Source organism: Centrocercus urophasianus, unplaced genomic scaffold, assembly GCF_019232065.1.
Source record: "Centrocercus urophasianus isolate 14NV4802_14NV808 unplaced genomic scaffold, USGS_Curo_1.0 seq_10, whole genome shotgun sequence".
NCBI classification, from domain to species: domain Eukaryota; kingdom Metazoa; phylum Chordata; class Aves; order Galliformes; family Phasianidae; genus Centrocercus; species Centrocercus urophasianus.
Genome location: NW_024884142.1, coordinates 85326873 through 85342093, shown reverse-complemented (window position 1 = coordinate 85342093; position 15221 = coordinate 85326873). Strand labels below are relative to the sequence as shown.

The window sequence follows — 15221 nt, the reverse complement described above, 5'->3', positions numbered from 1 at the left end:
TAACAAAACCCTGAGCTACAACAAAAGCCAGCCTGTGCTCAAGAAACTGACCAGTTACTTAGCAGAAAATACCTTTCTTTCTGTGTAGTGCTGGACATACTGATAATGGGGAATCTCTCATTTTCAGGTTTCTGAAACAGGAAAATGATTCACGCACTATTTCTTTCCCTCCCCTCCTCGATATCACAGACACACACTGACACACTTTCCGCAGACCAGGTGAAGTCACTTTTACAAGGAACACCTTTGCATTCCAGGCTTTCACTGCTCCTTTGCAATATCACCTTCAATAATTCATTATCTTGTACTTCTGAATGTGCAACTACTAGCTTAAACTAACTCTGAATTTATCCTTCTTCTATGTACAAACGGTAGAATTCAGTACATAACAGTATGAATCTGCAAAGAAAACAATAGTTTCCAAAATGTAATTCTACTGTGAAATTGACAGTAGTGTAGTAAGAACACATTCATAAATAGACTAATGCCTGTTAAACAGAGGAAAAACTGGAAAGTCTCTTTTTGAGAAAGCTACTGTGACTGCTGTGTAAACAGTCACATGAAAATGGAGCATTTGAAAATCTTCCCCAGCACCTTTCCTCACAGCAATATTGCTGTTAGCATCACCACAGGGGCGAATGCAGTTCCAGGAAACTGCTGCACGTGTCCATTCTCTTCTTTCAGAATCCTCAACTTAGTTTTAAAGGCTTCTCATTACACTGTAACAGCATGACATGAGGGGCTGCATAACACTGAAATATTACTATTTCCAGACACGTGACTTCTCCCCTCTTCTAAACTTCTCGTTTGTTCACAGAAGTAGAATTCCCTGAAATAATCTGTAAGCACTGATTCCACCTAAGCACAGTAATACAATTGTGAATACAGTCCTTGCAGCAAACTACACCCAGACTTGGTACTTAATCATGAAGTATTGTTAATAATAAATAATGACTCATTTAAGCCACCGTTTAAGCTCATTTCACTTTAACTTAGAAGTAGCACCTTTATCTTTCAGCTATAAAGCATGAACAAGAAAACTGAGCAGCATTCTCTTGCTCTTTCACAATAAAGGAACAGGAGAATAGCTGGTCAAACAGGAACGTTACTGTATACACAAGTAAAACAAGGCAGGTTCTGAAAGGAACACATAAAACAGCATTCTAACTGAATTTACATACATTGCAGGCTGTTGAACTGGAAATTCTCAATGACTTTGCAGTTATAGCCCTAGCTATAGGCTGGGCACTTAGAAATTGAGGTACTAACCTGCGAACAAACTTGGAAGTTATCTTGCTTATTATACCAGTTGATGTCCCTCTTCTAGCATGTGCAAAAGCACCGGTTTCATGTGATGGTGAGGCAGGTGGTCCATTGTAAGTGGCATTACGCCGCTCCCTTAGCTGCTCACCATGGAAAGTGCTTCGACTTGAACTCCCCCGAGGAAAGCGGGTTCGGTCTGGAGTGGTAGTGCTAATACTATGAGCAGACGGGGAAGCAGCAGGCACTCTTTGAGTTGCACTGCTGGGAAAACAGAAGCATAAATAAAGAGAAAGACTGTGCTAAAAACCCTCCTACATGACAACCATTTCTCAATGATAGGAAAAATCTCCACTCAATTTTTCTTTCTTTTTTTAAACTTGAATCTGCTACTGATTGAGTTTCAATGATTCATGCTTGGAAACAAATCAAGAGAGATTTTCAGCGTAGAACCAACTACCTCAGGTATTAAGAGCAGTTTAAAAAGAAAACATACACAAATAATAGGACAAAGGAGAGAGAGAAAAGCCTTAGTGAGATATGAAAGTTTTTCCCAGCCCTCTTCCTGAAAGAAAAAAAGCGTTAATCAAAACCTTCAACATGTAAGTATTCCAAGAGCTTAAGTATTTCTGAAATAGCCAGATGTCACAAATGTATAAAGTTATTTAGGCAATTAATAGTGGGAACAGCTACCTTATGGTGCCTTCAGACAGAAAGAAACTTAGTAATCTCCAAAACATGACAGTATTTCACATGAACTTACGGCAGCCTGTGTTGTATGGCCCTGTCTAAATTAGTTACACTTAGATCTAGCAGTTTTGCAGAAGCTTCCAGAGGGAGGCAGTCAAGGAACTTCTTTAACTTTACATAAAGGCATCATGAATGATATGAGTTTTTAAGTCACCTCTAAACACCCATATTGCTTGAGTGAGCTACTGCTTCAGAACAGAATGTAACGTGACAGTTTAAAATTGAGTACAAACATATCAAAGTACACGAACTGCAGAACATCATTTCTAAAGCATTAAAGAAATAATAAGCAATCTATTACCTTGGTCGGTAACCTTCAGTGCCATCTCTGATGGTTGGCAGTGTGACTTTTATAGGGTGACCAGAGGCAGACATAGACTTCTGATGTCGAGGCCGTGTTGACACAGCAGAAGCTACTGCAGAACCTGCAGAAGATGTGCTACTTGCAGACATTTCTGTTAGGCTTTTGTCATGGCAGCAAGGCAGGAGGGACAAAGAAATGAAAAGGAAAAAAGAAAGTTAGTGTAAAACCCTGCAAAACGGAATACAGCAAGTCATATTTTCTTTTGGAATGTAGCAAGCACTGTTAAAATAATCAGAAGACAGAGTGATGAGGCTGCCTCCTGCTGCTGAAGTAAAGGATATGTAATTGAGGGTAAGTCATTAACAGTGAATACTCTTCAGTTATAATTCAAACACCTAAAACTGAGAACATTTTTTGCCACATTGTTACCTAGCCTTTTAAAAACACATTCACTCCAAGCTGTACTTCTCCTTCAGACTTCTGTGTAGTGCATTAAAGGCAAGTCAGCTTCAAGAGAAAGCCCAACTTACAGAAGAGGTCAATTCAGAGTGCTCAGTCAGCAGCCTGAAAGCAGTTCTCAATTATTCCCACCCTTCATCACTTAACTGCCAAAAAGTTGTCAAACTTGAATTTTCTGCAAGTGTTTAAAACATCCCTGGGAGAGGAAAAATTCCCTTTGATTCTTGCACCATTAAACAGAGGCGTTACAGCTATGTGGAACAATTAAAGACAACAGAAAATAGGTGGCCTCACGTCCGTAGTTCTCCGGCTTTAACTTCTATTGTGGTAACACCTCAAAAAGCCATGCACATGAGGAACTGCTTGCATCTTATTGTGCAGCTACTGCACTTATCAAGCAAGTTTGTACTTGTTTCTGAAAAATATATTTGATACCCTAAAGAATGCCAACACACCATAAAACACTTCTGACAATGACAGCATTGCAATTCGAAAGATCTTCTGGTGATCAGTACCTGGAGCTGCCATGCTGGGTGTTTCCCAATAGGTGAAATCCCTACAGACCAAACTCATGACAACCAAAACCCCCCAAATCTACCTCTAAGTAAGAACTGGAAGTGAAATAAAACATAGGAAGCTATAGAAGTTCACTCAGGAGATGCGGACAGCATTTAAACACCTGGTCATGACCCCAGTAAGAAGGAAACTTCTTGCCCTGCAGCTGCAGAGTCCCTGAGGCATGGGAAGGCTCCTCCCAGGCCTCACAGAGCAGCACCACAGCAGCTCTGAACAGAACAGGCTGCTCTGCTTCAAGCAAAGTATTTGCCTTCTGCATCAGCTCTCTCTCAAGCCAATGCTAGACTGATACAGCTCCTTCCACCCGTACTTTTTATTTCTGCTTCAACTAAGTAGCAAAAAAGGCAAGGTAGTAGAAGTGATATTATGTCATGAATTTTTAAAAACAATGTCAGGTAACTTAGGCCAAAATACAGCTTTGCCTCCATAAGGATAAGCAAAATTACATTAATTATGTATTAGCAACAGCAGTCCCAAAGTGAAATAATATCTGTAGCAAAGTAAAGATTTCAGAATCTGACTAATGTGTTGATGGCACGAGATGTTCAGCTACACCAAACACAAACTGAACTGCAACATTCTTCTTCGTTCTTCATGAAGAACTGAGCACGGTTATTGCACTCATGAAGAGGAATCAAGACTTGGCTGTTTTTCAATCCTACAGAAATAATTAAAAAAGAACTATAAAATGAAGAACTTCAGAAGAGTCACTTCTCATTAAAGTGGTGTTGGAGTTTACATCTATTAAAGCGAAAGTTAATATTTGTGAGACTAGGATATATTTGAATACAGATTGTAACTCTACATCTAAACAAGGTTTGTTTTGTTGTTTTTTTTTTAAAGATGGTTTAAACCGTTGTTTCAACATATGTTAAGGTGTACACAAAAATTTAGAAAGGCCTTTTGGAAAATCCCATCCAATAATTAGAAATCAATTAATTAGCTTTATGGCTTTTTAAGCAATTCCTTCTTTAAGCAATTTAAATAACAGCAAGTGGTGTCAACTTCCTCATGTTTCACAGCCTGTCATCTTAATGCAGATCAACAGCCCTGTATTTTTTATTTTTCAGCCAGATACAAGGGGTAAATAATGCAGTAATATCAAAGATAAACAAAATCTGTGTTTTTTAACAAGTCATACGTTAGTATTTGACAAAGCACACTGAATAATTGTGATCAGCATCCTGCATACAGACATAAATTGGTTATAAATACTGTCAGAATATTTCTTGGACCAAACAGAGACATCAAAAAGCACTAACAAGTCTGAATTTTTAAATATTTGAGTAATTATGAAGGGATTTGAAAGATGATCCAGAAGAAGAGGAAAAGGCAGATCTACAACTTTGTATTTCATCGTAAATATTGAAGCTGCGTCGGACGAGAAGATAAAAACACACAGTAAAACTTTACTTCTCACACCGTGCTTCATAATTGTATTGATTGTCTCATAACCCACTTCTGTGCCTCCAGTCTGTGTACCCAAATTAACACACAAGAGGGAATACCTGTTGTCCTTCCCATTCTGTATTGCAGAATAGCGATCTGAAGAACGCTCACAAACATAAGTGTTCCTTCTTGTCATTCCACTTCCAGAAAATACATTGTTCTAGAAGAAAAAATTAAAGTATTTCATTTAATTTCAGTCTTATCTTCTATGCTTTATGTTATGTACAAAAAGCAAACCTGGGAAATCAAAACAGAATTTCCACCATTCTAAATGCCTTAATGAACTTAATACGCTAACACAAATCAGTTACATCACTAGATACTTTTATCCCCCTCGATACTTCATCCACCATCTCTTTACTGTACCATTTAACATTCATTAAGAGAAAACAAAGAAAATTAATTTTACTAAATATTACTACCCAATTTCTATATAACACACTGCTGAATTATTTGACTTTGGGATCAAGAGCTGAAACAGCAAACTGGAACCTGCCCAAGAGCACATACGTCTGACCGGCTTAAAGGTCCTGGCACAGAATAAGTTGCTAACTAGGGCTCTGGCTTGAAGCTTGCCTCCCTAATCAAAAGGGTTTTAAAGAAAAAAATGAAAATATTGTCGATCTCTGTCAGTCAAACCTCAGGTTATGATGGAGAACAGAGAATAATTTGACCGTGAGAATTTATAGTAAGACGGCAGAAGTGCCTTGTAGCCATCATGGGACCTTATCTCTTTCTGTTACTAATTTTAGTTCAAACACATTTCATTGAATACCTACAAACATTCTCATCCTCCTCCTGCCAAGCACAAAATTGTGTATAATGAAAGTTTCCTCGATTTCATATGCACTAAGCTCAGCTCTGCAAGACCTACTGTTTACGCTCTCCTTATTTACAGCTTTTCTGCTTAATATCTCTCTGCAGAAACTACTGAATAAACTGTTTCAAACCACTTTTGTAAGGAAGATTAACAACAGTAAATATTTTTTGAAATTAAACTCTCAGAAGTTAGACTAATATGACTGAAGATGTTAAATGTGCCATAGTGTAAGGACATAAGGTTTGGATTTTGGGATTTTGGGTGGTGCTGTGTGCAGCCAATGGTTGGACTCAGTGATCCTTATGGGTCCCTTCCAACTTGGGATATTCTGAGATATCAACAAGTACACACAAGGGAACAAAAGGGTTATTCCCCCTCACCTCATCCCATTTCTCAAGTCAAAAATAGAGCAGCTTCAGAAAGATAAACAGACAGAGAAACAGATGGAGAGACATTTCATGAGGGATATTACAAAATAACATTCAGATGAATCCTCTGATTCAGGAAGACCTTTGACTTCTTTGTAGATAACACAAGCATTAGAAAACAGGGAAAGCATGAAAAACCAAGGACAGAGCACTCTGTATTGGCTCTGATCTCACATTCTTTCCTTAAGTGTCCAATATTTGCCTTCACAAACCCTCAGTTCGCCCCAGTGCAGATATTCTCATGCTTACTACTTACTACATTAGTGTTAGAAAATGAAGTTAGGGAGAAAGGGAGAGGTTTATTTTAAAAGACATTCACTGCAGCCTATTTTTGTTTGCCAGAAGAATGTGTCAGAAAAGGTATTAGTAGCATGTTTACTAACAATTATGTCTATAATAATGTTAATAGAAAAACAAATTTAACAAACCATAAGCACACACACTCACACTGGGAACTGTAGTTGATTTCTTTCTTTCTGGACCCACAAGTGGACTCGCAGCCATCTCTCCTTTGGATCCCACTGTTGTGCTGCTCAGTTTGCGTGACACATCTTTGTCCCAGTCTTCTTTCTGTTCACTTTCCACACTGTTTGCCTGAGCCCTTTTTGTGTATGACACAGTAGGAGGAATTGATGGACCAACTGTCAAATAAAAGCATTATTAGCAATGCCTAAAAATAATCTCTTGGTCAAAACAAGGTTGGTTTTGGTTTGTTTGCTTTTCCTGACTCATGGGGATTACATTTGGACTTTCTGAAGAACAACTGCAATCTCAGCACACATATCAAAGTATTAAACTGAACTCTGACATTCTAAGCTCTTCTTAAACATGCTCTCTTTATTAACAATGTGCAATTGAGAACTGTACACTGAGATTCACGTATAGGTAGGAAGTAGGAATAGTATAATCTCATTTGAACCAGTGCATTTTCTGCAATATTATTAAAAAAAGCTAGAAGAAACATCAAATTTTGACTTTTTGTACTTTTTGATGCATATATTTTCCTGAATCTAGCTTGAAAAGTATTTTTCCCTCAAAAATGCTAAGGCTATTCTTTACAAGCACATTTATATGTGGAAAATAATAATCACTGGGGGGAGGAAAGAATTGTTGAAGAGCTTTCAGGCAAATCCTTAATCAACAGGATTTTATGCTGCCTTGAAGTAAAGTCACATCAGCTGATGATGTTTCACAATATTGATGACTTTTTTTTTTTTAAATGCCACACTAACATATGGGGAGAATGGTAGTGCAAAAAAAAAAAATTAGGACAGCGTAAGATTAGACAGAGAGGAGGGCAAAACAATTTTTAAATGATTCTAGTAATTTGATAACTCTTTATGAGGAAGAAAGCTTTCATTCGATACTTTACATGTACTTTCATTTCTGATGTGACTAGTTGCACCTGAAAATGTTTCCTGAACACTTGGCAAAATTGTGAGCTCTGAGAAAAATTTCCAGTTTGGTCCTAACTCCAAATGCACTGCTAAATGTAATGGTTTGCATGTTTAAGTTTATTCAGATCAATATTTTGCCTCTACTTCCTAACAGGAAACATCCTCAAGCTCTTATTTACTGAGTCAACCAAGTAGCAAGACAAAAATTAAATGCTTAACTCGCGTTGCCCCAGATTTACCATAGGAACGTTCATACAGATAGAAGCACCACAGCGGAGCCTGACGAGATACACAACAAATGCACAGAGTGGTGGACCGGCCAGGTTCACAAAACACTGCACATTCAGGCTTAAATTGTGTGTGTTACTTTACTTGTTGGAATGTCATCCCCACCATGATCGCTGAACCGCCGTTGTTTCTGATTGGTAGATATGCTCCGTTGGACCTTCAAGTGAGCAGGAGACTGCACAGAGCTGTTGTTGAGGTCGCTGCTAGGACGAGATCTTTGACCCAAGTTGCTGCTGGATAGGGAGTCGCCTCCTTCAAACTACAAGAAACACAGTTTAGCAAAGCATAAACAGAATCCAACATTTCTGCTTTTTTTACGGCACAAGAAAGTGAAGAGCTCCAAAGAAAGGCGCTATCCTTTATAATTAAGATTACCTTCACAGTTCAGTTTTCAAGAAAGTCTTTCATCACTTAATTTTGTATGTTTTAGAAACTCGTATTTAAAGCTGAAGAGTTACAGAATGCTTAAAATGAAATTAGAATAATCTTGACAGGTGCCAAATCTGCGTTAAACATAAACCAAAGAATTTCTCCTCTTGCTTTTTTTTTTTTTTTTTTTTAATTTTAAAAGAAAACTTATAAAACGAAAACAGAGGGGCAAGTATTACTGGTTCAAGGACTCCTTATAGGATTTGAAGTGTCTTTATAAGGTATGGAGTTCTGCTACTAGTTTCGTGGTACCTAATCAGCATAAGTTGTTAAGAGCAGTGGAAAAAGAGATCTCTTTTAAGCAGCTTGAGTCAAAATTATTTTAGGTAGGTTCTTCCTATGTTCTGCTATCACAAGGAAATTCTGGTTCAGAAATTTTGTGGGAAAGCACACTCATACAGAGCTACACTATCTTAGAAATGAAGGAAGGCCAAAGAAGCACCAGGAAAGAAAAAGTCCTTCTAAAAAGAAAGCCTCTGTTCACAGCTCTTTTTCTAGAAAATTCCTGCATCCCAGGAGATCTACAGATCCAATGAGTTCTAAAACAGCCAAATTACTTCCTATCACAAACTTATTAATGGCTGTGATGAAGTGATTATAGAATAAAATATATAATAACAGTACATGAGTCAGAAAGGATGAATATATTTCTGAGAAATAAAGGATGTCACAGCTTAGAAAAACAATTCATTTAGTCAAATTCTTATGTAGTTCAGATTTAAACTGAAAAGATATATCACAGGACAGAAATAAGACTTGGCATCTAAAGTCATTCCACTTCAGATTAACAGCTAGCTTTCTTAGTTATATATATATATATAGGAATGAATATCAAGACACTACACTTAGTCTATTTCTTCATGTGGGAACTAACAAGATGCCCAAGAATATATGAATAGAATGGGAGACACATTCCTGAAGTTACCAATTCCAAATTACTATCTTGATTTATTAATTGAATTTTTCATAAAACACTGACGATCAGAATATTCAAATCAACCAGACCTAAAGGCCAATATAGAAGATGTACATTAGGTATCACTTACTTCAGGTGGTTTTCTACCTAGAAGCAAGTAAGTAGCCATGACTTCATCGTACTTTTGGTTTACTAAAGATTCGTGGATTTCTTCTCTTGAAAAACCCATTGTTACCATAATGTCTAGAAATAAAGAGAAAGAGAAATCAGATAGAATGTATATCCTTGCTTTCACTGTTGTTTTTTTTCATCTTGAAAACTCACAATGTAATTCAACACTGGCAAACAGAAGCTATGATTGCTACAGTGCCAACACAGTGCATTCTCTGACCACAGCTGATAAAGAAAACACTACTAGCATAACAAAGTCCCTTTCCTTTTGCCTTTTGAATTCTGTAATCTGATTTGTTCTTTACTGTGGATGTAGATTCATGTCATCTCTGTCACAGCAGCAGTTATGAGGAAAGCACTGTAATGAAATTTCTCATTTAAATAAGAAAACATTTCACTTGTATGATAAGTATCTTAAATGCTGTTAAAGAGTTTTGTCTGACTTACAAGATAGAACTGCCTATGAATGTAATACACAGCATTTTCCTAGAAGCCTTACCTATTCTCTTGGTGTCATTAAAGTCTGGTTCAGGCTCGGTATATGGCTTCAATTCTTCCTCTTCATGGCCAACATTCATCCACCGATCCTTCATAATTTGCTAGGAAAAGAAATGAATATTTACATACTTGATTAAATCTGTGCCAGCTGATTTGAGTAATAAACCAACTTGAAATCCAAGATAACTGGACCATTGCCCTCTCTCTCCTACCTTTCCCCAACTCATATCTTCTTACCGTATCTTCTGTTATCTTTCACATTCTTTTTTTTCCTCATCAATTAATTACCCGTGCTGTTTATTTACCCTCTGCAATACAAGAAACCAGCTGAACCATCAGAAAAACTACTGGGATGCACTTCCAACAAACACAAGTCTTCCATTTTGTACTTTTCACTTCCATCAGCCTCATCTTCTTGTGCTGAAGGATAGACACACACGCCCTAATCTTAGTTACGGTTCCTGGATGCTACTACAAAACAGACTGTACCACAATAAATAACTCCTTCAAATAATAACAAAGTAGGAAACTAAGGAATAATACAGACGTGTGTCTATACTTCCCAGAATAATTCAAGACCCTGATCCAAACTGTCATTTTCTTCCTATGCATCTTCCCACTGCAATGGAACTAAAGACGCCACAGTTCAGCTGGAGGGAAAAATGCCTCTTAACTCTGTCCATGCCACACAGGCATTAACTTTAAAAACTTCTCCTGCATTCTTTGAAAATAATTTCCTTCTGCTGTGGCTTGGACCCCTTGTATGCCTGCAGCATCCATCAGCTGGAACACCTAACCATCACTGCAATTTCTCCTTAAGGACATATTCATCATCTTTTTATAAAGCAGCTAAAACCAATTTTTCTCCCACAGCTTGAGGCACACATGCCTCTTCTGGGGACAATACTAATATTGCTTGCTAGATTGACAGAATTGTGAAACAAGTGCCAATAAGTCTAGTTTCCCACAGACTCCAAATATGCCTTGCAAACATCAAATTAAGTTATCTCTAGCATAGAGCAAAAGACTCAATTTTCCATTAATATTATCAAATTCTTTCTATGCAGTGCTGCTGCCAAATTAAAGACACAAATAGCTGTATCCTTACAAGTGCAATACAAAACTTCATACTGGAACCTATTAACAATTTGCTGACAGTAAGACTTAAAGATTTATTCAAAGTTCTGCCACATAATTGATTTTATGGCTTTTGTGGGTGGCTGGGGTGGGGGGAAGAATTCTCAACATCTCTATACTGCATTTCTGGCACACAAATCAAGAGCTTACTTAGTGATAGATCCTGGTTATTTATTTGTAGCCTTGTAATAACATGATCGACTCTCAAAGGAGTACTGTACAACATCTGCATTTTTAAAATTATAATACATTGCTCATTAAATATTTTACTAAACAGAGGATCAGACAGTCTGTTACTGTATGACTCTTAAAAAAGGTTCTTACAAGCATTCTGAAATGACACAAATAATCTTACTCAAGGATCAATATTACATCTGTGAAAGTCAGCTGATTACAGAACAGCAGCCTCGGTCAGGGTTATTTAAAGATCTGATTATCATCAACCCAAGCTGTATTTCAACCAAATAAAAATTATTGAAGTTTCCATTGAATTTCAAGGCTATGTAATACAAATCTTGCCTGACTCAAGGTCTGTTTTTTTCTCAAAATGATGTGCTTTATTACTGCTTGTAAACACAGCCCTCCTTCGTGGGAATTTCAGTTTTGCTTTGCAAAGAGCTTAAGGATGGTGGTGGAGCAGGGGATTTCTTGAAAACCTGACAGAGCTCCACATAACTTCCAATACTGCATTCTTTCTCCATCTCTTCCTGGAAGGTTTATAGTTTTACAAAAATGTTCTCTTGCTTCTCAAGTGTTTTTTCTCTGCTGCAACCAAGTCATCTACACACATCTGAATAAAAGTTTACTTGATTCTTACCAGAGTAAGAGTGGTAAAGCTAACATATGCAGCTCTGATGCTGTGTCAGCCTCAGCTCTGCTGTGAATTCACCAGTGAGCAGTAAAGAACTTCTCCAATATCCAACCCTACTGGATGGTCTGGGAAAAGCATGCATGGGAACCATGAGTGCATGTATGTCTAGGGTTGATCAAGTAGCTGCAAGACAGCACAAGGAAAAACCCTCTCCCCCAGGACAACATTATCTTTCTGCCTTTCAAAAGCTTCTACTAAATATGTACTTCTAATTCTAGTTACGTATTTTTAGAAGTGCTCACACAAATTTAACAGCTATTTATTTCCAGAGCCCAACTACTAAATACATACTCCAAATGTAATTTTAGGAACACCCATTTAAAATAAGTTTGTACTGCCTCTCCCCCTTCATTAGTGTCCTGACTACTGCCCATACCATCACTGTTTTAGTACTGACTCAAAACACCCCTGTCCCATGTAATATTTATTTCCATACAACCTGACTACTATGCAGCTCCCTGTGAGGCTGCTATGCAACACCTCTCTCCAAGACAAAAAGGAATTTTAAAAGAACTGGAAAATGCCACAATATTTGAATGAAAATGAAAGTACATCTGAAGAGTAACTGCAACTGCTGAAAATCCAGAGAAAAGTAAGATAAAATGGGAATGTATTTCCTAAAACTGAAACATGACATTGTGAGGAAAGATGAGCAATCTTCCAACGTCTTGTGTGGTGGTGAAGCTCTTATCACAATGTCTTCCAGATGAGAATGGATACAACACAATTAATTAGTGAATATCCAAATAGAAGTCATCACTCACTGCTCTCTTCTGTACAGATTATATTCAAGTTAAAACTACTTGTATTAAATCACAAAACAGAATCAGCTTGAAAGAAGCTGCATGCAGACACAGCTCAGCAAATGCATGCTTCCTTGCACAGGTTGCACCCATACCAGGGGGCAGAAGTCACACCAACACAGATACAAAGCTGCTTAAATGGGATTTCATCTCTGGAATTCTATCCACTGCTGCACAATCATGCACAGAAAGATAAAGCAAAGGTCACTGGCGATTAACTCACGCAAATACTATTTTCAAAGCATGTATTTATTTTCTGTTCTACTTTCATCTCTACAGTAAGCAGGTGTTACTTTAAAAACACTTATGGTATTGCTTGCTACTGTTATTCCTTTTTTTTTTCCCTGAAGAATTCCTCAAAGATGAAGATATTTATGATCTTGTCCAGCTTTCACCATGTTTTGAATCTATTATCTGATCCAAACAAGTGGGAGCATTTTGCACATTGAAATGTTCTTAGATGACAGTCTTCAGTAGTTGCAATTCACTAACATCTTCTACTCAAGCTGCTTTGTTTCTGGGATGTTTCCCAGGGTTTTGCTTTGGGGAGTGGGGTGGGTTGTTTATTTGTTTTCAGTAAGACTTTTGGTCCCCCTAAAACAGGAGATACCTATCATGGAAATTAAAAGAAGGCTTAAGCAATGACTATATTTTGCTTGTTCTTAATCTAAATTAATCACAGAATCATAAAATAGCTTGGGTTGGAAGCGACCTCAAAGATCATCAACCTTCAACCGCCCTGCTGCAAGCAGGGCTGCCAACCTCCATATCTCATAGCAGACCACAGGCTGTCCAGGGCCCCATCCAACCCGGACTTGAACACTTCCAGGGACGAAGCATCCACAACCTCTCTGGGCAACCTGTGCCAGCACCACACCACTCTCTTGGTAAAGAACTTTCCCAGTATCCAACCTAAATCTTCCCTCCTTCAACTTAAAACCATTTCCCCTTGTTCTGCCATTATCTACCTTTGTAAAGAGTTGACTCCCCTGCCTGTAGGCTCCCTTCAGGTACCAGAAAGCTGCAATGCGGTAACCCCACAGCCTTCTCTTCTCCAGGCTAAGCAAGCCCAGCTCCCTCAGCTGAGATAATACTTATCATTTATTTATTTATTTTAAAGGAAAAAGGTATAATTACTTACTTCCAAGCTGCCTCGTTTTATTGGATTCAGTACTAGTAGCTTCTTAAGTAGATTTTCACAGTCTGTGGACATATAGAACGGAATACGATACTTCCCCCTCAGTACTCGCTCCCTCAATTCCTTTAAAATAAATTTTTAAAAGATGAACCTACAAATGACACAGAAAACTTAAAGAAGAAAAGCCTAGATTTCATATTATAAGCCTACCTTTAGATTCTGACCATCAAATGGCAACGATCCGCTTACTAGTGTGTACAATATCACTCCAAGACTCCACACATCCACTTCAGGACCATCGTATTTCTTTCCTTGGAAAAGTTCAGGAGCAGCATAAGGTGGGCTTCCACAAAACGTGTCCAGTTTATTACCAACTGTAAATTCATTACTAAACCCAAAGTCTGCAATTTTAATGTTCATATCTGAATCAAGTAGAAGGTTTTCTGCCTAAGAGAAAAATAAAAGAAGGACAAGCTGGGTAGAAGACCAATATAGCACAGCATTTAACACATCATTTAACAAATGAAAAATTCTTTCATCTTCTGCATCTTTCTTGCATTAAGAAAGGAACTAATCCCCCTTAATGTATGACTAAGATTGAAAATTGACTGTATTTAGTTAGGAAAATAGAACTGCTAAGTGTCAGATCAAAGCATCTGGGCTTCTCAAAACAGCAGTTTCAGGTTTTGACGGTTTTCTGACACCATGGAGCATACACTGAATCCCAAACATTCATCTTCCATTTGGTGGGGTAGATGTTAGAAGGCACTCAAGACTTGAAAAGCCATGTGTCCTACCTTAGCAACCTGCACCAAAAAATTCTCCCCACCTTATTGCTAGTGTTTTGCTTTAGCAGTAACAACATTAACACTCAATTCTTACACTGTATGAAAAATGGAGTATTATACATCTCAGTGTTAGTGGGCATTCGACTACGACTGTGTGAATAGAATGCATTACAAATATGCAGAATCAAGTATTCGGGAACCCAAAGAGTCAGTGACAGTATTTTATACCTTAACATCATAGGTAGGGCAAAAGATAAAAAGAATATGGTTAGAGAAATTTTCATATGCTACTGGAAAAGAATAAAGTGCATTTCCTAAAACAAGGATGCTATGCATTGTGTGCAGGAGAACCGCAGTGTTTACTCATCTGTGTCCAGGCTCCTGATGGACACATCATCAGCACTACTTCCCAGAAACTAGTAAGTGCAGGAATCTCTTTTTTTAACAGGTCAGGCATTTGCCAAAGTGCGATGTTCTCTTAACTGCCAAATGTCAGCTTTATAGCTAACACTGAATTCTCTCATCAGATGCTGTGCTCAGTTGAGTCCTCTTCGAAACAGATCAATAACTGTTCTTTCCTTCCACTTGGAGAAGGAAACAAACGATCAGAAAAACCAGCACCACGCATCTCTTGGATTAGGATCACTGAACTTGTTTACTTTGCTAACAGCAGTAAATACGTGTTCTCTCCTTCCTCCTCCCCCTCATCGGCTTTACTTTTAATAATTTCATCGCATTC

General features: G+C 37.9%; 1 protein-coding gene across 6 annotated transcripts in view; it reads right to left on the bottom strand.

The window, feature by feature from the left end:
• The window catches only part of MARK1 (microtubule affinity regulating kinase 1), a 53750-nt gene that overhangs the window by 3984 nt on the left and 34545 nt on the right, over positions 1-15221 (bottom strand). For 3 of the 6 annotated variants that reach the window (XM_042808770.1, XM_042808783.1, XM_042808805.1), the window contains 9 exons: positions 13905-14141; positions 13698-13817; positions 9747-9846; positions 9207-9319; positions 7837-7990; positions 6494-6687; positions 4858-4958; positions 2312-2473; positions 1270-1524 (listed from right to left, as the gene is read on the bottom strand). In XM_042808770.1, coding sequence (XP_042664704.1) covers positions 1270-1524; positions 2312-2473; positions 4858-4958; positions 6494-6687; positions 7837-7990; positions 9207-9319; positions 9747-9846; positions 13698-13817; positions 13905-14141 — 1436 coding nt within the window. The other 3 variants (XM_042808779.1, XM_042808793.1, XM_042808814.1) reach the window with 2 other exon arrangements.